We start from the raw sequence: 25,739 nt of genomic DNA on the forward strand, positions 1-25,739 counted from the left end.
CGAAGCCGGGCTCTGTGTTCTGATTGGAGGAGGCGGTGGGCCGGACTAGGCATGAGGACTGGGGGAATGCGTCGGTGCTGCTATTTCGTTGGCTGAAGAACAGAAAGGCGGAGGGTAGTTTTTAAAATTATTTTAAAGAAGCCGGAACTTAGAATTTCAGAGGTAGGCGAGTGGTGCTTGAGGAAGCGGACTGTCTTAATGTAATCGTGTGGTTTTCCTGCAGTTTTAATAACAGGAGGGCTGGCAGGCAGAGAAGTTCCTCCAAAGGGCCCTTTGAACGGGTGTAGTACGTGTATGAAAGAGGAAGAGGAATGCCAGGAAGGGGCTTCTCTCTTTCCCCTCTCCCTCGTCCTCCCGTGGCTGGGAAGAGACTCTTGGCATGCCCTCGGAGGCAGAGAGCTCGCTTGCAGTTCGTGGGCATTCGCGCCTCCGCATGGGCCGGGCGTTGGGATTGCTCAGCTTGCCCCTCATGCGTCTGCTTGGCCTCTGGGAGTTGCCTTTGCGGAGCAAAATTGCGCCAACGAGCCCCGCTCTGCGATAACAAGGACTTCCGCGATGCAGTAGACGTCAGAGCTCGGAAAAAAGGCTCCCTTTCTGCAGAGAGAGGTGTTGCTGACGAAGGGGTGCCGTAGTGGAGGCTAGGTAACGTCAGACCCTGGACTTCTTGGCCTTACAGCGGTCTGCTTTGCAGTGCCCTGTGGACTCATTGTGAAGCATGCAACCAACATTTGTCCCCAGGGTCTGGGGAGAAAGGAAGAAAAATGCTAAGAATGTGCAGTTTTTGCTTTGGAACACACTCGAAGCATTGCAGCGACACGATGAGAGGAATAAAAGTAGAGTTTGCACCTGCCTCTCTGATACTAAATTAGGAATAAGCACGAGTAAAATTAATAGTACGGGCACCTGTCATCCTGCACATGCCTGGCTCACTGCCTCCCTCATTATGACATGCCTTTAACATGCTGTGCCAATCCCAGTAGGCCCTTGCCATGCACATAGTGGCCTAAGTTGCTGACATTGGGCCTGTGTGCTGCTGCCTGTACCAACTGTCAAGCTCTAGGTGGTCACTTGAGGAGAGGACTGGGCTTCTGCCACTGAAGGGTTGCCAACCAGACTGCCTCCAAGAGAGACAGAGAGGTGTTAATCCTATACTTGCTTCTGGAAGCTCAAGATAGTGTACATGTTCTTTTATCTTCACAATGAGCCTGTGAGGAAGCTTTGGTGGAGTCATTTCCATCAAAAGGTTACCTGGTGAGCTTCATGGCTAAGGGGAGGCTGTGAACCTGGCTGCCTCTGCTCCAAGTTGAATGGTTTTTCGAGGGGATGCGGTGAGGAACACCTGTGACACTGTAGTTCCTATGCAACCCCAACTTCCTCTCCATGCCACCTCTTCCCAACCTGGTGGCCTTTGAAGAATTCTCTCAGAATTCACATCCAGCGGAGCATCGACTGGGACTTCTGGGTGTTGGAGTCCGTGTGTCTGGAAGGCATCAGGCTGGGGAAGGCCGTACTATACCACATTGACTGTTTCTTGTAAAATAATTATGTAATTATACATGAGGGGGATCCTTTCCCCCCATAAAATGTTTTAGTGGAGGGGGAGGACTATGGTAATTTTTTTTTTTTTGGAAGGTAGATACTGGTAGAGAAATATTTGCTTATCAAGTATTTTTTTAAAGCTGAATGAGATCGTTTCACTTTCATTAAACAGTCATAGGACCAAAAGGGCGATTTCCCTTTTTCAGGATGCATTCCTAGGCTCACTTATTTTGAAGAAGCTTCACTGAAGTTGGTATAGGATTGTGTTGCAAATCTCACTTGCTTTTTCTTTTCAAAACACTCTAAATGTCTTGTTCTTCCTTGACTTATTATTTTAGGAAAGAGCTCTGTGTTTGTTTATACAGTGTATATAAAATGAAGAAAATACTGCTCCCACAAGAAATTAAGAATTACTTTGATCAGTATAAAAGTCTAACTAGTTGAGTAAAGTGTGAAAAATATCCCGGTTTCAATAGTGACATCTCTTAAGATTGGGAAAGACTTCTGCCTGAAACAGTGGAGAGTAATTTACTCTACTGATTCGACCTTGTTATTTATTCATTTATTGCATTTTATAAGTCCCAAAAGCAGAAGCTCTCTGGGTAGTTCACAGAAATGTAAAGGCAGCTTCCTATATTCAGTTGTGTATGTTATTTACAGATATGAAGTTACACATCATCAGGTAATGAAACAAATCACAAACATAAAAGGTTGACGAAAACTGGTCTTAATAGCCATCCTTTAGTCATAATATTTTTATATAACAGTATGCACACAATACACCCACATACTATGGTGTTGTCAAGTCTTCAAATGTGACAACCATAAGAATGAATGCCTTTCTAAGTGTTTTGACTGTGACAGCCCGGTTCAGGTCTTGTAAACTCAGGTCTGTGGTTTCCTTTATGGAATTGATGCAGGTCACATTTGCTCTTACTTTTCTTCTGCCTTTGTCTTTCCGTAGCATTATTGTCTTCTTCAATCAGTCTCCAGTTCACTTTCAGGGCAAGTTCTGCCTTGATTTGAATGAGGACCCACTTGTTTGTCTTGATTGGTCCAGGGTATCCACAAGGTTTTCTCTAGCACCATGTTTCAAACATATCAATTTTCTTCTGGTCATCTTTTTTCACTCTTGCCCACCCATACATAGTGATAGGGAATACAATAGTGTGGATGATCTTGGCCTTTGCCTCCAGTGAAACTGCCTTACTCTTGTTGATCTCTAGTTCCTTCATTGCTTCCTTTCAGTTTCCATTTTCTAACTTCTTTGTTATAGTCTCTATTTGAATTGATGACTCTGCCAAGGCATGCAAAATCTTTCACAACTATTGCTTTGTTAAAGTTGTGTAGTCATGATTTTTACAGTCCTGCCTTTGCACTTTTTTATTTCACTTTCATCAGAAGTCATTTCAGTTCATTCCTGCTCTCTGCCAGTAGTATGGAATCTTCTCCATATCTTAAATTATTGATTATCTTTGCTAATTTTTACTCCTTCCTTTGATTCTAATCCAGTTTTTCTTATGAAATGTTCTGTGTATAGATTGAACAGATAGGGAGAAAAAATACATCTTTGTCTGACACCTTTGCCTGTGGAAAACCATTTTGTTTCCCCATATTCTGCCCTCATGGTAGCTTCTTTTTCACAGTAAGCATCAGAATGATCAAGTGATGAGGCACTCCTGTTTCTTTCAGGGCCATCCATAGCTTCTTCTGATCCACACAGTCTATGGCTTTGCTGCAGTCCATGAAGCATAGTCTGATCTTCTGAAAATTTTTGGTGCACTCCAGTAGCCAAAGTGGATTTGCAGTATGATCCTGACTGCCTCATCCTTTTTAAAATCCAGCTTGAATGTCAGGCATTCCTCACTCCATATAGGGTAATATTGTTTGTTTCAACATCTTGAGCATCAGTTTGCTTGCATGGGAAAGTAGTGCAATTGTCCTATGGTTGCTGCACTCTTTTGCATCTCAGATCTTGGGGATTGGAATGTATATTGAATGTTTCCAGTTTGTGGGCCATTGTTTTGTTTTCCATATTTGTTAACATATCCCTGTTAGAATTTGGAAAGATTCAATCTTTGCAGCTTGGAAGAATTATATTGCTATCCTCTTTACTGTTGGGTACAAAAAGAAGTTCCTTTTGTTTGTTGTCTGACTGTAAGAGAGACAGGCAACACCAGCAAATAATTATTTTTTGTTAGAGCAAAATTGGATGGATATTAGCTTTTTCTGCAGGGGAGAAGTTACTAGCACATCACCCTGCTCTCTGACCCTATTTTCTATGGGTTCAGAGGTTCCTTACATTGTAACTCGGCCCCTTCTAGTTCTTTCACCACTGTTGGCCTTGGTATTTGATTACAGTCTGAGAACTTGGTATGGACCTTTCCACCAGGGCCAAAGGAAATCTTTCCTCTATTTACATACACGCACCCAGTTTTTCAGTTGGATGGATGGCACAGTTCATCTCAGGGAGTGCAACTTAAACATGTGAATGAAAGGCCTTCACAGACTTCATTCGAGCATGCAGTAATAGTATGTTACTTCACTGGCCAACAGAATGCCTTAAACTTATGCCTTAAACTTATAAAAATAAGCCTCTCTTGTTGAGTTTATGGACAATGGTCCAACAACTTCTTGTTTACAGTAATGCCCATGCACATACATGCATATAATTCATTTTGAATACATACAAACTTTAACACGTTTCAAAGAAACACTTGGACAATTGGTGAAATCAAACTCTTTGTTTTTTCTTTCATATTTGCCTACACTCATCCTTCACAAAGCAGGTACACACAGCAATGGTGTTAAGCTATAACAAAATTTGGTGCCAGGCAATTTTTTATGATCTCATATGTGAGAGGATACCAATATGTTTTGTTCCTTTCAAGTGCTTTCAGAGCAGTGTTCACTTTACTTTCTAATATTGAAGGCTCTTCCTGATAGGATTCCTCTTGAAGATGTCTGTCAGCCTTTCATCCCTTCTGCATGTTATTTCCACCTCTTTATTTTCTGCTGATCAGACAGTGTGTCTTCTTGTTTGTCTTTTAGCATTCCTAATCTGTGTTTGAAGTTCCCTTTGAATACTTGGATCTTCTGGAAAAGGTCTCTTGTTTTTCCTCTTTTATTGCTCTCATCTGTTTCTTTGCACTGATCATTCTACCTGATAGTCACTGAAACGTGGCATTCAGGATTCTGACTGCTTTTCTGTTACCTTTTGCTTTTGTTTCTCACCTGTCCTTAGCAAATGTGATTGTTCTTCTGTCATCCATCTAGTCTTTGTCTTTCTTTTTGCCTCAGGAATTATTTTTTTGGCATTCTTCCCTAATAATGTCTCTTTTTTCAGTCCACAGTTCTTCTGGTTCATGGTCAATTAATATGACTATTCCAAATCATTATGTGGACTTTAATTCCCTGAAGAATATTATTTAAATGATATTTTGGCATTATATTTCTGTTAGTGTTCTCTTTTAGCTTTTTGGCTTGACACTGTTTTTTAATTTTTAGCGTTAATGGTCTCTACTGCAAATCTGCTCCTGCTTTGGCAAGAAGAGTACAGCTTCTCCATCTCCTGCTTACATAGTTTGTTTGATTTCTGTGTTGGTCATCTAGTGATGTTTGAGTATTGGCTTGAAGTATGTATTTACAAGAAACAGAATGCTGGCTTCAGAAAATTCTACGAGTTGTTCTTACCCCCAGGCCAAATTTTCGTACAACAGTTGATTCCACCTTGTTTCCTACTTTTGCATTCATGTCACCTAGGATTATCAGCATGCCTTGTTTTGGTGTGCTATCAATTTCCTCTTGAACTCCTATGTTTTATCATAGGGTTTTCAAGGAAACAATATTAGAAATAGTTTACCATTGTCTCCTTTTGCACAGTATCGACCAGTTAGTTGAGCACAAAAATCTTTTGCTACTGTTGCCTTCAACTGTTGCCCAAGATACCATCTTTAGCAGATGTGACCATTACTTGTGAAAGGGGTGGATGCATCTTATTCTGGTGTCTTTGCTTTAACCATTCTGCCTTGGGTGACCATGCTAAGAGATTAGCCTGGTAAGTCGGTTTGGCCTCCTGGTGGGATTGCTCTTAGCTTCTCTGGCATCTCACCCCCCCCCCTGCAAACACACACATTTAGGTCAACTACTTATTCCAAGCATAACCAAGGCCAGGCCCAGGTAGAGAAACTGTTAGAAAAATCCCTGAAAGAATTTGCTCCTTGCCCCCTTAATATAGACTCATCTAAAACTAGACAAGAGTAGAGTACAAGACAAAGTTACTGCTTGACTAATTGTGCACCAAGTAATGATGACTCATGAGGAAAAACTCATAATTGTTATACCTGCTGTGAAATTCTGATTCCTGTTCAACAAGGTGTTCTTCACCTGAAACCCAGCACCATACCTGAGACCATCTCCCTCGACTTAGGAATAATCAAATATAATATATTCATTGAATATTTGATATCTACTGTAATATATCTTCTAAAACCTCAGTGTCGATTTTATATAATACATAATATTATGGGACAGATCTTTATTTACTCGAAATATAACTTTTATGTCATATTGTTGTAAGCCGCCCCGAGGCTTCGGCGAACGGGGCGGCATAAAAATGTTTTAATAAATAAATAAATAAAGGGTTGGAACCCTTTCAAATTGTAAATGCTAGTTTTTACAACTATAGCTACCTTCATGCAGGCTTACCTGTTGTTGGCGCAGAACATTAATTCTTAATTGATTTTAGTTTTCTGGCAAAGAGAATGCTGACTGTTTTGTTGTCATTAAATTATTCTCTTATCTTTCAAAAAAAGGGGGGCAATTATTTCTTTCGCTTTGGAGTTCACAAGCTACATCAAGGCCACACTTGACTTGTTTATTAATTTACTGTGTTTCTAATTTTAATTACACTTTCTTCTTATAAGGAACAGTTGCAATCAAGTTCAGTTGGCTATTTAAACATTTAGCGGAAGCTCCAGCTTGAATGTTCAGCTAAAAAGTATTTAATATGATCCAAAAATCCTGTGTGGCTGTGCAAGCAAAGGCCAAATCCCATCCAATACCCAAAGGAGTACAGGTGGCAGGAAACTGATGATGGCTGAGTTTGTGTCTTCGATAAGTGTTGGCTTTGGTTATCTTCAGGAGATCCAAGCATTTTTTTTTCACTATGAAATATGATTGAGAATTGAGATTTACTGCTTCCTTGGTAGTGGGGAAATGATGTATAATAATAATGACTGCTTACTAAAGTTTTGCTTTAGGGCCATCATCTATTCTCAAAAATGAAAAATGTGCTTCCTTTATTAGAGAAATAATAAATGAACTGAGAACGTGAAATTTAGACTCCCTCTGAGACATTTTGGCAAAACAAAGCAGAAAATACAGGAAAGACAGATAGAACTGTCTGTAGATTGCATTACTGTTTTCGTGTAATATGTATTGTATGTAAACTTCAGTAAAATGTCTAAATATTGTCATAGCATTTTGAAAACTGTAATGCTGATGGTGTGCCTAGTGATTTGTACAAATTCATCAGTGGTGGGATAGAAATGGAATACACAGGAAAGATTTAGGTGCTTCGCAAATTAAATCATGAGGAGAGAGTCTGCCAATTCTTGAATATCAAGAGGTTATGTTGCCACATGCAACAGAAATACTGTTTTTGTGGGTTTGTTGAGCTTTTACAATGTTTTGATATATCCATTTTATGGATCAGGCTGTATGTGCAACCTGCTGACTTTAGCAGGGTGCTATAGTCAGAGAAACACAAGGCATGATTCAGCCAGAGTTAATGTCATGTAATATTGGGTTGGATCCATATTTAGCATACTTGGAGTAGGTTGACTGAAACCAGTGGGGTTTCAATTGTGATAAATGAGTTGGAGTTTTTCCCCAGAATATTTTTTCCTAGTGGTTAGTATCACCTTGCTGGACTTTGCTACTAGGATTCCCAGATGCTGCAGGGAAGAGTTTTGTGGGTGTAATTTTCTACCCACTTCCCACATAACTCTTTATCATGTGTAGAAATGCTCATTACCTTTCAAAACCCCCTACCCCTGGTGCTCTCAGTGACACACATAGATCCTGTAAATGATCAATAATGTGTATTAACTAATTATTATGAATAATTAATAAGAGATTAATTATTATGAATAGTTAATAAGTTAAGTTTTAACATCTTGGTGTGGAAAATGTGTATGAAAGCTTTTAATTTTTGTCTGGGAGTTACTAAAAAGGCTAAGAAACACTGATTTTAAGAATGTACCCACGGCTGTCCTTGTGAAGATCTAGCAAATATTACTCTAGCTAGGAGGCCCACATAATCTGTGGGAGAATTGAATAGTTGCCAGACTCAACAGGTCTCATCCAGAGGTTGTGCCTAAACTTCCAAAAGCTTTAAGAGTTAAGGGTTAGGACTAGGGTTAGGCTTTAACACACCAACAGAAGATACAGCAACTGTGCTTCCTCCACCCCCACCCTCTGTTTTCTGCCTTGAGTGTTCTATTCATTCAAGGAATTATGCTGAGTCTTGCAACTGCAGATGGGATGATGTCTGTAGTTGCTTCCCTGTCCTGCCTTGCCCTCTCCTCCTTGCTGCTTCTGTCCCATCTTGTGAGCCACAGAAAATAAAATATTTCATTGCTTCCACTTGTGCAGTGCAGGAACTGGAAAGCTGCTCTGACACACAACGTGCATTGTGCTAATGCAAGGACACTTCTTGATCTTTCCTATACACATGATTCTTGCCATGTGGCAAACCTGGCTTGCACCCATGTGCCATGTGGACAGGATTGGGGTATAAATGCAATTATGTGAGAGTTGTAATACTTTAAGATCTGTATGTTCTCAAAGCATAATGGCTGAGATCTGAAGCACCTGCTGCTGAAACCTATCTCTCAGAGTCATTCTCTCAAAGGACAGTTCTGCAAGCCAGAAATGAAAAGCTGAAGTTGAAATATCAATGACACTCTGTGGAGCAGTGGAGGAAACCTAAGAGTTGGCTTCTGTATTGTGCCTGAGTGCTATCCAAAGCAGCATACAAAATCATTTGTCAGCCTTTTTTTAAAAGCTGTCTTGTTTATTCATTGGGACTGTGGACTGTCATTGTGCAGGCAGCAGACTTCAACTAATTACACGCCAGCCAACATCTAATTCTTCCCCAGAAGGAAGCATTACCTAATAAAGATCGTAGATGCCAAACATTAAAGACACAAAGTACTAAAGATGAGCAGCTCAATCGTCAACTGTCTGATGCTCTCAATACAGCCAGTGATGTACACATTTGGGGTGGAACTCTGCTCTTCCCACCTGCAAGTCATTCTTTGTTCCTTAGCAATTATATGGTGAGGTGTTGATATGAATTATTACTCTTCCTGCCCTTAGGAACAAAACACTGGCCTAGCTATTGCTGTAATTAATCAGTTTTCTATGTATTAACCCAGGGATGCAAACTGAGTGGTTTAGTTTCTAGAGAAGACAAGTTTATTAAGCTACTGATGCAGCATTATTTTATCTTAATGGACATTTCAGGATACTCCGTCTGGCTATTACTGGCTCATAGAGGCTCTTATTATTAGATAAATGAGTCTGATTTCAGTATCGTCAAAATGAAGAGGTCCTAGTAAATATTTTACCAGACTGGCTTAATTAACAGTGATTAAAATGTAAAAGGGTAATTCCAAAAGTTATTACTCAGCTGGTCACCATATCAAATATTTTCAAAGCTGCTTTTAAAAACTAAGGAATTTTAATGATCTTTTTTCCTTCAGTGTCAAATATAAGCAAACTGTGTAATGTTTGTTTAAACACCTTCAGAAGAATTTGCAGTTAAGCATTTGAATAAACTGTTGGATATTTTAGGGACAAAAGCTTCAAAATTGATGGACTGTGGGTAGTTTTTAAATGTATGAACTTCTGGATCATACTATATAGAGAGCTAGTATTATTTTCCCTTGCAATTTGCCAGCACAAGCTGAAAAGAAATGAGAAAACCAAAGTGTTGTGCCATAAAGATTCAGGTTTGTCTGAATTTTATGGCATTTTGCATATACCTTGAATCCAGTTGTACATTTATGGTTCAGGCTGTGGGAAGTCTTGTCTGTTTCTCAGTCAAGTCCTCCATACTGCATGACTGCTAGAGTATTTATTATTAAATTTATAAATCAATCCATATCAAGAGACTGAAGAGAGGAACAATAAATTAAAAAAACAAAAATGTGTGCCAGAAAAGAGTTTCAACAAATACCAAAAACAAAGTAGTGTAAATGCCTGCTTGATCTTAGCTGAAGTGAGTTCTGTCAACTGGGGGTGTTGACTGGAGTCATACAGGCCACAGCAGGGGTTGAAGGCCTTCTGTACCAACCAGGATTTCTGTGCACAATGTGGCCTTTAGCATGAACCAGATCCTTTCTGTCCTTGATGACTGGAGAAATCTCTAAGAGTTCTAGATCTATATATTCCTCTATCCTTGGCATCTGCTCATGATGATATTGTTGCGTTCCAGGGCCTAGAAGCTTCTAACAATTCTAAAATGGACTGGTGTGATTGATCCTTATGTTAATATGCCTATTATGCCAATTAGGTGATGGTGTTTATTGCCAGTTATCTATCAAAAGTGTGTTACTTTTCATACCATTGCATTACACATTCAAAATGTGTCTTATTTATTAAACAAAGGATGTGTGTAATTGTTAAGAACACAGGAACCTTCCTTATACAGGGTAAGACCATCAGTCCATCTTGCCCAGTTTGTTGAGAGCCCCAATGGAAGATTGAGGGTTTCATTTCAAGAGTTGTTCCTGTCCTACCTGGAGATGCTAGGATAGAACTGCATGCAAACCACATGCTTTACTGTTGAGCCATGGCCCCTGTGTAACATTTTGTATTGATTACTTTTATCACTCCTGCTTAATCAAAAGTGGAATCCTGATTTTTCACAGAGAACATATTTTTCCAGTTGAGGAGTCCCAGTTGTCATTTATAGTATGGTCATGCGTTATTTTATTTTTTTAAATTTATTTTAGTTTTGTGCCATCCAATGGCCAAAGATGTATGTCCTTGGTTTTATTTAAAGTGTACCCTCCACCCTTCCTATTTCTTTTACATTGTTTTACATTGCAACCATTGTATAAATTGGCTTTTGAAGCTAAACCTTTCCATTTCTGAAAAGGAGAAGGCTTTTTAGAGCCATAAGTAGTGATCCATAATGATCCATATGAGCAGCAACATTATTAGCAGAGTTTTAGTTTATATGTGTTACATTACAGGTAGTCCCCAGGTCACGAATGAGTACCTTTCCTGAGATCGTCCTTAAGTTGAATTTCTATGTAAGCCGGATAACATGAGTACGCCAAATGTATGTCTAAGTATATGTACATATTTTATTTTTCTGTGCATATAAAACACTTAAGAAATGTTATCATATTCACTAAAACATCTTACAATGCAGCATTATAATGATGATGATGATTATGTTGTTGCTGTTGTTGTTGTTAGTCGCAAAGTCGTGTCCAACCCATCGCAACCCCATGGACAACATTCCTCCAGGCCTTCCTGTCATCCACCATCCCCCGGAGTCCACTTAAGTTCACACCAACTGCTTCAGTGACTCCATCTAGCCACTTCATCCTCTGCCGTCCCCTTCTTCTTTTGCCATCTATTGTTCCCAGCATTAGACTCTTCTCCAGGGAGTCCATCCTTCTCATTAGGTGGCCAAAGTATTTGAGTTTCATCTTCAGGATCTGGCCTTCTAAAGAGCAGTCAGGGTTGATCTCCTTTAGGACTGACTGGTTTGATGACCTTGCGGTCCAAGGGACTCTCAGGAGTCTCTGCCAGCACCACAATTCAAAGGCCTCAATTCTTCGGCACTTAGCCTTCCTTATGGTCCAACTTTCACAGCCATACATTGCAAATGGGAAAACCATAGCCTTGACTACATGCACTTTTATTGGTAGCGTGATGTCTCTGCTTTTTAGTGTGCTATCTAGATTTGCCATAGCTTTCCTCCCCAGGAGCAAGCGTCTTTTAATTTCTTGGCTGCAGTCCCCATCTGTGGTGATCTTGGAGTCCAGGAAAATAAAATCTGTCACTACCTCCATTTCTTCCACATCTATTTGTCAGGAAGTGAGAGGACCGGATGCCATGATCTTAGTTTTCTTAATGTTGAGTTTCAAGACAACTTTTGCGCTCTCCTCCTTCACCTGCATCAAGAGGCTCTTTAGTTCCTCTTCACTTTCTGCCATGAGAGTGGTATCATCTGCATATCTGAGGCTGTTGATATTTCTTCCAGCAATCTTAATTCCAACTGGTGATTCATCTAGACCTGCCTTTCTCATGATGTGCTCTGCATATAAGTTAAATAGGCAGGGCGACAGTATACAGCCTTGCCGAACTCCTTTCTCAATTTTGAACGAATCAGTGGTTCCGTGTCCAGTTCTCACTGTTGCTTCTTGACCCACATATAGGTTTCTCAAGAGACAAATAAGATGGTCTGGTACTCCCATTTCTTTAAGAACTTGCCACTATTTGTTGTAATCCACACAATCAAAGGCTTTAGCATAGTCAATGAAGCAGAAGTAGATGTTTTTCTGGAACTCCCTAGCTTTCTCCATGATCCAGCGTATGTTGGCAATTTGATCTCTAGTTCCTCTACCTCTTCGAAACCCTGCCTATACTTCTGGTAGTTCTCAGTCCACATACTGCTGGAACCTAGCTTGTAGGATTTTGAGCATAACTTTGCTAGCATGTGAAATGAGTGCAATGGTGCAGTAGTTTGACCATTCTTTGGCATTGCCCTTCTTTGGGATTGGAATGTAAACTGACCTTTTCCAATCCTGTGGCCACTGTTGAGTTTTCCAAATTTGCTGGCATATTGAGTGTAGCACTTTTACTGCATCGTCTTTTAAGATTTTGAATAGCTCAGCTGGAATACTGTCGCCTGCACTAGCTTTGTTGTTGCTCAGACTTCCTAAGGCCCATTTGACTTCACATTTCAGGATGTCTGGCTCGAGGTCAGTGACCATCCCATCGTGGTTATCAGGGAAGTTAAGCTCTTTCTTGTATAGTTCTTCTGTGTAATCTTGCCACCTCTTCTTAATCTCTTCTGCCTCTGTTAGGTCCCTGCCATTTTGGTCCTTTATCATGCCCATCTTTGCATGAAACGTTCCCTTCATATCTCCAGTTTTCTTGAAGAGATCTCCCTAGTCTATTGTTTTCTTCTATTTCTTTGCACTGTTCATTGAAGAAGGCATTCTTATCTCTTCTAGCTATTCTCTGGAATTCTGCATTCAATTGGGTGTATCTTTCTCTTTCTTCCTTGCCTTTCGCTTCTCTTCTTTCCTCAGCTATTTGTAAAGTTTCCTCAGTCATTTGCTTTCTTGCATTTCTTTTTCTTTGGGATGGTTTTAGTTGCTACCTCTTGTACAATGTTGCGACCTCCGTCCATAGTTCTTCAGGCACCCTGTCTATCAGATCTAATTCCTTAAATCTATTTGTCACCTCTACTGTATATTCATCAGGGATAGGATTTAGGTCATACCTGAGTGGCCTAGTGCTTTTCCTTACTTTCTTCAACTTAAGCCTAAATTTTGCAAGTGGAAGCTCATGATCTGAGCCACAGTCAGCTCCCGGTCTAGTTTTTACTGACTGTATAGAGCTTCTCCATCTTTGGTTGCAGAGCACATAGTCAATCTGATTTCTGTATTGACCATCTGGTGATGTCCATGTGATGTCTCTTGGGTTGTTGGAAAAGAGTGTTTGCTATGACCATCGTATTCTCTTGACAAAATTCTACCAGCCTGTGCCCTGCTTCATTTTGTAATCCAAGGCAAACCATTCAACATCACAGTAGTCCCAACCACTGGTGCCGAAGTATATGCCCCAACCACTGGTGCCGAAGAGGCTGAAGTTGACCGGTTCTATGAAGGCTACTCCATTTCTTCTGAGAGATTCTTGCCTGCAGTAGTATACCTGATGGTTATCTGAATTAAATTCACCCATTCCTGTCCAGTTTAGTTCACTGATTCGTAAGATGTCGATGTTCAGTCTTGTCATCTCTCATTTGACCACATCCAGCTTGCCTTGATTCATGGATCTTACATTCCAGGTTCCTATGGAGTACAGATCTTTGCATCATCGGACTCTCCTTTCATCACCAGATACATCTGCGACTGAGTGTCCTTTCGGCTTTGACCCAGTTGCTTCATTCTTTCTGGCACTACTAGTACTATCCCTCTGCTCTTCCCCAGCAGCATATTGGACACCTTCCGACCTGAGGGGCTCATATAAGACAGTAACAGTAAATGGGACTATGCATAGAATTGAATATGGTGATTGATTGTAAAAAAGAATTAAGATGTCAACCCAGTATGTCTGATGTCTTGAATAATTGTTGTTTTAGTGTTGGATTTATAAAGAAAATAATAAAAACTTGACAAAAAACCCCCCAGGAAAGTAACTACAGGTACTGGAGAGAGAGAGAGAGAGAGAGAGAGAGAGAGAGAGAGAGAGAGAGAGAGGGAGAGGAAATTCTGTGTGTATGTGTGTAGGTATACAATATTATAAAAAACAAAACAAAAGAGACAGTTCTTAAAACAGTTTAGAACATTCTTGAGGCAACATTAAGCCTAACATTAAATGGTGGTGGTGGTGGATATGGACCTGGTGCTGGAGAGTCAGGGTGTGATTGTGCTGCTGGAATGGGAGCAGGTAATCACTGGAGTTGCTTTCTTGTAGTTGGCCTCAAGGGTTCTCTGTACAACCATTTTATTTTTTTCACAATGGCCTTGTAGTAGCTGAGGGCCTGGTTACACAGGCAAATGCTACAGAAGAACCAAAGGGGAACTACTTGCCCTGCATATGTCCTGAAACACACTGGTTTGGATATGCTCGAGTCGATGGCCAGAATGAAAAAAATGTGAATACTGTATCTCTAGAGAGCTAGGTTGCCACTGATGATGCTTCACCAAACACATTGCATAGTTCCTATCACATGGTTTTTAGAGATAGCCATGACTATCAATAGCAAATCCCCATCTCTAGCAAAAAGCTGGGAATATCTTTAGAGTACTACATGGCCACTAATGATGTGTTGCCAGATGTGTTGTGTAGTCCCTTAGAGATATTAATATAGGGTTTATGGCAGTCTGTGTGTTTTTAAGTACTAGTTGTTCCTAACCTGGACATTCATAACCTGGGGACTACTTGTATTCCGTTTTGCTTTGGAAGAAGTAAGGATTGTGAATTAAAGCTTCATGTTGATTCAAGAGAATATTTAGACTTTTATTTCAACCCCCTAGAGGTAGTTCAAATTTGTCTTTGCAATGTTTCTTCCAAAACTTAGTGACCTGGTTTGCATAATCACCATGACCTAAATAAATCATGGTATCTTCATTAAGCTGTGTTGTGTGCTAGGGAATACCAGACACTATTGGCCTAATTGTCTGCCAGGGTTCAGTTTGTCATATCATCTAAACTTGGGTGGCATGGTTTGGTGGAGGGGCAAACAACCTTCAAATAACCTAAGAATAGCCCATGGATTATTTGAAGGTTATTTCCCCCTCCTATAAGCCATGCTGCCTGGGTTCAGATGACATGACAAGTAGCACTTGTGGGTAATTAGGTAAAGGGCACCTGGCATATGCTACAACTTAAGTTATTGTGGCATAAGCTCTGGTAATCATGCAAATCAGGCACTAAGTTCTCTTTAAGTTTACAAAAAAGTGTTAGCATTTGCATATTTTAAGGTTTTAAGATTATATGGGAAAAATAACACTTTGAATTGTTTTTTGTCTCATAAAAATAGAAATCTCTTGCTAATTTACAAACTATGGTGCCTGTTGTTGTCTAATGTTATATTCTGAATATTCATTTCATTGAATTCAATATAGTTTTTTGAGATACTGTTGCTCTTTTTCACCTCCAGAACAACTGGCTGGAAAAAATGGAGAAGAAAGTGAGGCAAATCTGTCCTGTTTCTGATCCCGGCACAACATACTTTCTACAAATAGCTTGGCAAGAAGACCTGGGCACTGGCTTTGATATTATACTCAGTGATGGCCAATCAGCTTGGGCTGGAAGAGGTGATATATGATAAATTTCCTTGCAATGTATTAATATATTATTGATTATGATGATTTATAGACAATCTTTCTGTGACTAGTCCACACAATTATTAAGACTCCTCCAGATTCTTCATTGTCATGGCTCAAATTCATAGCAGAATTTTTAGATTTCTGCTGTTTATATATATGGTTGAGCCAGATAGGCAGGACATCTTTGGTATGTATTAGAAATCTGAAATCACTTCAAAAGTTTTGTGATAGTTTACATTTCCATAATATTTTATCCTGTATATCCTGTTAGGCATGCTAATATGGCATTAGTTATTCAGGCTGCAGTACCTTGAAACTATTCATAAATGCACAGGGATCTGAGGAATACCTTTGGTATTTTCTTTAGCTTTTTATCACTGCGTATAACCCAGAGTTGAAAAGACAGTTAAAAAAACGTTGAGTCATTTGCTGTAGGGTGATGTGATAATGAAATGACAAAGTTTATTCTGTGTACAGTTGCACATGAATGGCTTTTCTGGATGTATTGGCTTAGAAAGTAACAGAAGAATGCACTGCTTGTCTACTTGGAATGCAGTGGGACTTCTCAAAACAAGTGGGTTTTGAGAGGTTTTTATCGTATCCTGGAGTTTAGGCTGTAATCTTAAGCAGAATGATATGCACCGAACCCTGTTGATTTCAATATATTTAGATGTGCTTCTTTCCACATAGGATCAGGTTGTTCATATTACTGTAGTTTATTAAGCTGTTCATATTTCTGTTGCTTCAGAAACTCAAGATTCATTGTTTAGGGTACATAAGATGAGCCTTGCTGGTTGAAAGCAGAGGCCTGTCTAGTCCAACATTATGTTCCCATAGTAACCACCTAGATGCCTCTGAGACTCCCACCAGCAGGCTATGAGCACAACTGCACCTTCCCCCTACTGTTCCCAGCAACTGATACAAGATACAGTGATCATGGCTAGTTGACTTTGATAGCCTCCATGAATTTATTTTAGTTGGTGGCCATTATTACATCTTATGGTAGTAAATTCCATAGTATATCTATGTTTGGTACATCACAAAAATAATGAGGGAAGGAATAAAAATAAATGATGTTAAAGCTTCTTCCATTGTCCGCATTCAGAGAAATCATAGAAGATATGATATACCTTTAAAAGCTGAATTGTGACATTAATGTTTTTCAGAGCCATTGATAGGTAAAGTGTGTATGAGTGTGAGGTGATCGCAATGCTCGATATTTTAAATTGCTTTTGTTCTGAATTTTAAATTTTTCCAAATTCACCCCCTGCAGTGCCTGAAGAAGAAATTTCCAAGGAAGCTGATGACATGGAAATGAAACGAGAAAAATATATTGAAGAGTTAAAAAAAGCATTATTGTTCAGAGAAGGACTAACAGATAAATACAATTTTGATATTTCTAAAGAAGGAAGAAATGGAGAGTCCCTTCATTTTTCTTATGAAAAGAATCTGAAGGATGTTTCTGTAAGTATTGCTGCATTAAAGTGCTTTTCTAAGATAGTTCAAGAATAATAGGCCATACAGCTTCAATAATACAGAACACTGCAAAGTCTTTTCTCAAGCTGCAGTTCTGAAGAATTCTGCAATGGACAAGTATCTAAGATATTGTTCAAAATTTTTTTTTAAGGGAAGAAAAAGCTTGTGCCTATAAGCATGTTTTAAACCATCAATATAAATATTTATTTAGCTTTTTGATTCCAAAACTTTTGTAGAGTTTTTTTTTTTAAAGATAAGCGCTAATGAGTACTTTGTTATTGTTTGAAGCCTGAAGAATGGGAAAGGCAACTGAGATATAATTAATATTTTGAGAATGGTTAATAGTTTTTTGGTTTTGAGAATGGTTAAAGTATAATACTCCTTGTAGGAATTTAATTGGAAAGAAGTTAATCTAAGGCACAGTTCTATGCAAGTTTAGACAGAAAAGCAGCCTCTATCTCTATCTCCAGCCATGAAACATTGATATGAAACAATTTGCTTGAAAGTGAATATACACAAAATTGGCTGAATGTACGCAGAAATATTTATCGCATGAGGTAAACAATGGGTTACCATGATATTTAATGGGTTGCAGATTGGTGGTATATTTGTCCTTGGAATGTTATTAGAACCCCCCCACCCCTTTATCTTTAACTGAAGTTCAAGCTACACATAATTTTAGTCACATGTACTTTTTGTAAAGCTATCATCTGTCTGACTGCAGCTACCCAGGCAACAATCTCCAATGAGACACCAGTGTTTGTGTCATCTTAATCCTTTCTCTCTGCCACTTTCAAATTTCCCACACCTTCAGATGCTTTCTATCTTGTGTGGGAAAAGATACAACATCACATTCTATTTGAGGGAAATATTCATTTATTTCTAGGCATTAATCCCATCACATTTTATTTGAGGGAAATATTCATTTATTTTTAGGCATTAGACGAATCCCTAATAAAAATGCTTTGGGCAGGGACAGTGGAGAAATAGAAGGAAATTGACTCTGTAGTATGTGGTGTTGTGCCTGCAATACAGTTATTAGAAATGCGGCTCTAGACTCAACAGGCACTGTGTTGCAGCTTGAATTGTTTTGCTGGCATTAAATACCCTTCTCTGGCACTGGAATGACTGGAGCTATCTCCTATCCTGCAAGCAGTAGAGTGGCCTTCTGTGGATGCCTCATTATTTTGATCCCATTCAAAAAGCATTTTTGCATTTGTAGTTCAGTTAGTTATACTGTTCAGAAGGTGTTTTGTGAGGCAAGTAGGGCAGAGCTGGAACATTGTACCATGAAAACTGCAGTAACTAATTAGGATCAGGCAGGCAAATTTAAACGACACATCACTGGAAATAAGTACTGTTGAAATCTTAGTGACCCAAGCTTCCAAGTAAATGTGTTTAAGAATGAGATAGCTAATATGTGTTTATAAATTGTGTATCCTAATGTCTGTGTGTTTTATGTTTGGGCTAACCTAGTGATTTGTTCAGTGTCCCTCAGTGAGCATCATAGGTGAGTGGGAACCCAGGAAATTTAGATGTGATTGGTGAAGCTGACAGTCCTGTGTACTGTGACAGTAACTAGGGCTTTTATTTTTGCTTTCAAAGTGTTCATTTTCTTCTTAATAAGCATTCCTAAAGATACTAACAGATTGTTAAAAATTAATTTGATAAAAATGTGGTTAATAAATTAAATGGTATAAATTTCATTCCTTTCCCATTCAAGATTCTGTGGTATATAATGTGATACTTACCTCCTTAAGCCTTTAGTTGAAATTTTCAAGGAAACTCAATTAATTTTATCTGTCAAACATATCCACAACTGAAGCATATAACCCAAAGAAAGTAGAGGTTAAAACGATGGAAAGGAAAATATGGGTTGATAGCTGGAGAATGTGTTCATTTGACAAAATTTGTATGTCTTAGGAAATATTTACTGAAGGAAACAGCAGTAATGTACTTTGTTGAGTCATTCTACTGTAACTAGACAAAGCACTGGAAAATTTACTCCACAGAACAGTTCTTTATTGGCAGCAAAATATGCTTCATGACCTAATTAGGTATTTTGCATCCCAGAAATTTAGAATGTTGTGATTGTTAGCCCACATGTTGGGCAAACATAAAAACACCTTTGGGCAACAATGTTGTAACCAAAGTATGATTTACACACACAAATTGACAAATTAAGATAATTCTTATAAAATGTTTGACAGTGTTGATTTCAACATTGGGCTGAGGTTTGCAGTCATATGGGACATTAAACTAATAACACTTCTTACTGTTTTTTCTCTTCTGAAAATGTCAGTATTCAGTAACTTCAATTCATCAGATTAACAACTACAATCCCCCTCTTGAATGCGCACCTTAATATAGTGAAGGGGTTTGAGAGTGCCAGAGAATCTGAGAGCAAATCCAGTAAGAGACCAGATGGCAGGAGTCCAGAGTCCATTCTATTCAAGATAGAATGGTCAAAGCAGAAACACCAGACTGAGATGCATGCACCCTTTTCAGTTATAAAGGTCACATCTGCAGAATAGAATGGATATCACTGACAGTGATGGGTGCAGATAAGCTTCTAAAGTGCAGCTACTGGGCAACAGTAGTCATTAAAGACAACACTGGTGGAGGGTCTTTCACACACAACAGCAGTGACATGCAAGCTAACTCTGGTTAGTATTGTGCACAAGAAGGCAATGGTAAACCCCTTCAGAATATTCTTTCCTTGAAAACCCTACGATGGACCAATCCAAAATGAAAGAAGAGATTGTGCCAAAATATGAGATCCCCAGATTCAAAGGCACTCAACCAGCTACTGGAAGAGGGCAAAAGGCAAGTACATGCCAAGCGAAAGTCTAGTGGCTATCATGTACAGAAGCAAAAGGAAATCTAAAGCTGCACAACACATACAGTTTGAACATGGAACATGAAAAGTGTGAATCAAGGCAAACTGGAAACCATGAAGCAAGAAATGGAATGGTTAAACATCACAGTAGTTGGTCCAAGTGAACTAAAGTGAACTGGATGAGACATAAAGTGTTTAATTCTGGAAATGACAAACTCAAAAGAAATAGAGTGGCTCCAGTACTGAGGCAAGATGTAGCTCAGACAGCAAGGGGCTATAATGCAAATCTGAACAAATCTTTATCAATCAGAACTCTTGGAAAACCTATCAACATAACCATTATTTGAGTCTATGCTTTAACAACATATGGTTAAGAAGAAGAAATAAAAAAGCATGTATGCAGGTGTTCAAGAGAAAAGTGTTAACACATGAGAACAAGACATGCTGATCATCATAGGTTACTGGAACACAAAAGCAGGGGAAAAAAGGAGAATCCAATGTTGTGAGAAAATTTGGCCTAAAGGTCAGAAAGGAAACTGGAGAATGACTCATGGAATCCTGTAAAGCCACCAATCTGTTTATCACAAATACATACTTAAAGCAACTGACCAAATCACAGAATATATGGACATCACTAGATGGCCAATACAGAAATCAACTTGACTATGTAAATGGATACAAGTGATGGGGAAGCTGTAGTTTTGCTGCCAAAACAAGACCAGGAACAGTTTGCAGTAGTGCCCATGAACTCCGAATATCAAAAATCAGAGTAAAGCTAAAAAAAGATCATCCCCAAGAAAGAAAATGTAAAGTAGTGCAACAACGACAGGACCAATGCACTGCTTTCCCATGCAGGCAACATGACGCGCAAGGTGTTGCCACAAAGAATTTACCCTATATGGCATGAGGAATGTGTGACATTCAACTTGGATTTTGAAGATGCACTTGTTACTATATTGCAAGTGGATGTTGGCTACTGGAGCACACCAACGAATTTCAGAAGGTGATCAGTCTTTGTTTTATAGACTACAGCATACCTTTGACTGTGTGGTTCATAAGAAGCTATGGATGGTCCTGAAATAAATGGACGTGCCTCAGCACTTGGTCATCCTGATACATAGCCTAGATCATGGACCAAGCTACTACTATTAGGACAGAATATGGAGAAACAAAGGCATTGGACAAGTGTGTTTTATATCTCCATATCTTTTCATTCTGTGTGCAGTATGAGTTATTGGGAAAGCTGAATTAGGATCAGAAGAAGGAGGAGTGAAAATTGGCAGAAGACACATCAATAATTTAAGATAGGCAGGTGATACCATACTACTGATGGAAAGCAGCAATTAATTGAAATGATGCCTAATGGAAGTGAAGAAAATGGCAGAGTAGGACTGCAGATGAACATTAGGAAAACAATCATGACTAGATGAGAATTACACAACTTTAATGAAGTGATTGAAATTGTGAAAGATTTTACATACCTTAGCTCAAACATCAACTCTAATGGAGCCAAGAAGTTCAAAGAAGACAGAAACTTGGAAGGCCAGCAGTGAAGGAACTAGGAAAGATCATCAGGTGTAATGGCACTGACAACCAAGGCTGAGATAATCCACATATTGTATTCCTAATTGCTATGCATGGCTGTAGAAGTTGGGAGAGTGAAGAAAACTGATAAAAATTAAATGGATGCATTCAAAACATGGTGAGGAGAGCTTTGTGTATACCCTGGTCTGACAGAAAGACGAACAAGTGAGTCCTCTGTCAAATCAAGCTAGAACTTTTCCTGGAAGCGAACATGATGAAACTCAAGCTGTCATTGTTTCAGAGAATGGGAAGGCAAGACTTCCTGGAGAAGACACTTATACTAGGGAAAGTTGAAGGTAGAAAAAAAGAAGAGGAAGACCAACTATGACATGGATTGACTTCATAAAGGAAGCCATAGACTTGAATTTTCAAGAGCTGAGTTATGCTGTCAAGGTCATTTTAGAAGGCATGTATTCATAGGTTTGCCATAAGTCAGAGATGAGTTAATGGCGCATAACTACAGCAACAAAACAACTAAGATAATTTTAAAAGGAAAGCTGCCTAAGGTGGAAGTTATTCAACATATATTACATTATGTATTGCAATGTTCAGCAAGAAACTTCATTGAGCTATTCAGATAAAATGTGTTGTTCTAATTCCCTTTTAAAACAATTCTGAAACTTTAGTTAGGACTGATTATTTTTGCATACTTGTGAACAGTGAAGCTGTTGGTAGTAAACTTTAACATCCCAAGAAAGGTTTAGGCTTAAAGCAGCTGAGAGAACATGTTCTTCATTATGAGGTCCCCTGTGCATTCAGGTAATCTAACAGGATCCTGTACCAGATTGAATTGTTTACTGAAATTAGATTATCAGATATGTGGGACAGGGGCTTTTCTGTAGTGCTTCAATATTATGGTATGTGATACCCCATGGAACTTGCTTGGATATATCTATTTTAACCCTCTAAATGTGGACTTTTTATTCTTTTGGATTGCTGTCCAGGCTGTCTTGCTGTTGGTTAAAAAAATACTAAAGAAAAGTATAAGTGTGTGTGCATGTGCATCTGTGTCTGTCTGTGTGCATGTGTGCATGCATGTGTTTTAAATTGCATTTTTAAATATGATTAGTCACCTTGAGGAAGGTTGGACAAAAGTTGGGTTACAATTAAAGTAAATGCATATAGAAGAGGACATGTTCATTACAGGAAAAGAATAATTGCAGAGCATGCAATCTCCCTCGCCCGCACACACACACACACACAGTGAGAGATTAAGAACGAACAGATAGAAACTTTCTGATCTTTTTTCCTTTTGTTATAATTATGTCCGCAATAGAATATTTGCTTATATTACTAGCCTGGATTTATTCTGTTCACCAGTCTCTGCCTTTAAAAACAAGTTATATGATTAATGCACAACATATTTATTTATTTACTTAAAATGTTTTTATTGATCAAGGAATGTCTCCTGTAGTGGTATACGTATAAGCAGTGAAATAGGGTAGTCTCTGTCCCCAAGCTTACAATCTAAAAGACACATGATACAAGGAACAAGAAATGTGGAGAGAATCAACAGTTTAACAGCAAAAATTTCAGCGCGACTTGGAGTGGCCTTGCTTCCCATTCTTACCTCTCTCAGCTCAGCCTCCTGGAATAGTTGCTGGTGGTGACAGTTAAGGGAGGAAGGAGCTTTAATGGGGGAGATTTTCAGCACATCTGGTGGTGCCCATGCCTATGCCCCTGCAATAGGCTTCCTTCCAGTGTTATACCCAGGCAACAGCTAATGATGGTGGGGATTCCTCTCCACCTCAGAAGATATGCCCATCAGTTCAGTTGTGCCATGGAATCACTGCAATGTGGATTCAGATACATACCTAATTATGTACCAAATGTGATAATAGAACAGCTAATTTTAGTAATAGAACCTGTTTCCAGGTACCGTCACACAAGATAAGATTAGCCTTATGTGACTCTTTATCAAATGCAATAGGAAGTATCTTCTCACTTTCACATTGAAGAAAATAAAGTTCATTTGCTTTTAAAACTGAAGTATATCTTGATGTGGGATTTTATGAAATTATATTTGATTAATAAGCCTGTCAGAATATGAGATTAATGTGCAGTTTAGGGATCTGTTAAAAGGAGGGTGCAATTACTGCAAATAGTTATACTTTCCATGGAAGATAATTATTCAGTATAGATCAAATATTTCAACTTTCTAATAGTTGGACAGCTGAAAGCAATTTTCAAGCAAATAGTTCTTTTAAATCCCAACACGGCACCTGCTGGGGTCTCCAGTGGTACTCCCAAAACAGTGCATTCCATGTTTCCTTTAACAATTTAGTTTTAATAAGTCTTGAAAATGTTAAAGCATCAGGTTCTCCTTCCTGTTTCTGAATCTAAACTGATGAGATGTTTGGGCACAAAGAGAAAGTTCTATATTCTTCTGCTCACCTTTCTCACATACTTTTGATCTCCCTCTCTCTGCTCTAGCCTTGTTACTTCTTTCCTTGCAACCCCTTTCTTTGCTATTTCTCTCCCTTTCTTGTCTCTAGCCACCCTTTTTCTTACTTTCCTCAACCTCTAGCTTAAATTCCTCTATTATTCACTGCTTTACCTTGTTGTGCCCCTCCACACCTAGCTCTGCTCTCACAATTTCACTCATGCTTGTTAACCCACCTACTATCTAGCCTTGCTCTTTCTCTCACAGTCCCTAATGTTGTTCTTGCTGTCTTTCTCAACCTTTCTCTTGCTATTTCTTCCTCTACCTAATCCCCAGCTTTGCGCTTTTTCTCTTGCTTCCGCAACTTTTCTCTTCTCACATGTATGTGTGCGCATGTACATGTGAACCCACAGATGTACACACTGAGGGGTGTGTGTGTGTTTGTGTGGATAGGATAAGCAGAAAAATCTTATGTAGGCCTACTCAGAAGTAATAAGTTCTACGTAAGCCTAAATATGAGTTCTATAAAAGTCCACTGAGTTCTGCGTAAGCCTATATATAACAAAATTATACTTTGTTGCACTTCTGTGCGGCAAAGTATGTGGACTAGTTCTGGAGTTCAAACACTTTCTCTGCTTGTACTCAGTTTCTTGCCTGAATTATGGTCTTTTGACTAACCAGAGAGAAGACACAGTAGCCGTTATGTGACTAGCCATATCCTCTGTGAGAGCCATTTTGTGATGGTTCCCACTGCAGTTTCTCAAATTCCCAAAGGTGCCCATAGGTTTAAAAAGCTTAGGAACCCCTGTTTTAAGCTATACAGTGAAGAAATTGAATAGGTGTATAACACTGCCTCTGTAACTGTGAGATGTTTTTAGTCTTTTGAACTTGCATTCAAAGAACATGGGTCCTTAGTGTATCAGAATATAGCAGGGATCTGTATTTGTTGTATCTGAAGTCACTGGCTTATATTGTCCTTTATTAACCATACTGTCTCTTAAGACAGGTGAACTTGTTTCAAGAACTTTAACATACTGCTCTTCTGAAATTTTCTTAGGTTGGTAAGGCAAACTAGATGGTTGAGAATTGCATTAAAATAACAATAGGCATGGTACACAGTAATGCCTGTGTCAAAGCAGCTGCAGAGAAAAATGGGCCACACACACTGAGAACTCAGTAAGGGGCCATTGAGGGTTGGCCAGCTAAACTGCTGCCACCTAAACAAACACCATAACAAGAGTCAGTGATTTACTGTTTGATCTAAGTAGGTGACCACTTGGAAGTAAATCTTTCCAAGTACTTCAGCTAGGAACTCTACATATTGTAAGTAATGGGACTCCTGCAAGACTTTCTCATTGAAGCTGGCAATTAAATTGATTAAAGTGCTCTTGATAAACAGTATTTGAAAACTAGTAAACCTTTCTGTATAATAGGGTGGCAGATATTGTATTTTCTCTCTTTTTTCCAAGGAATATTAGTAACATTTTAGCAAAAGAAGTTCTATCAGCATGTGGAAAATTACATGACTTAACTAGGAGGAAGAAAGAAACTGTCCTAATTTAAGGTTTTCTAAGGTAACATCTTTTGTTGCAGAGTGTTCTAAAAGAGCCCATAGAACTGGAGGATAATTTTAATTTTCAATTTTGGTTAAAGCATCAGGGCATATATGTATTTAAATATATATTTCCATAGTTGTAAGGAGAGGGGGTGGAAGAAAAGTAGAATTTGTGTACTTGTAAAAGCTTCTCAGATGATAATGTCAAATGCATTTCAGTTTTTTCTGTTTTTGAAAACATGCTGTGCACTTCAGTTCTGGGTATTACAAGCC

The 25,739-nt window shown here is 38.9% G+C and overlaps 1 protein-coding gene across 4 annotated transcripts in view; it reads left to right on the top strand.

The window, feature by feature from the left end:
* Nucleotides 1-43: 43 nt before the first annotated feature.
* Nucleotides 44-25,739, top strand: part of XRCC4 (X-ray repair cross complementing 4) — a 137,066-nt gene continuing 111,370 nt past the window's right edge. For all 4 annotated transcript variants that reach the window (XM_044446276.1, XM_044446277.1, XM_044446279.1 and 1 more), the window contains exons 1-3: nt 44-162; nt 15,461-15,617; nt 16,903-17,093. In XM_044446276.1, the coding sequence (XP_044302211.1) occupies nt 15,479-15,617; nt 16,903-17,093 (330 nt within the window). In that variant the 5' untranslated portion in view covers nt 44-162; nt 15,461-15,478. The remainder of the gene's footprint in view (nt 163-15,460; nt 15,618-16,902; nt 17,094-25,739) is intronic.

The sequence above is a fragment of the Varanus komodoensis genome, unplaced genomic scaffold, assembly GCF_004798865.1.
Source record: "Varanus komodoensis strain SLA01 unplaced genomic scaffold, ASM479886v1 scaffold5, whole genome shotgun sequence".
Classification (NCBI taxonomy): Eukaryota; Metazoa; Chordata; class Lepidosauria; order Squamata; family Varanidae; genus Varanus; species Varanus komodoensis.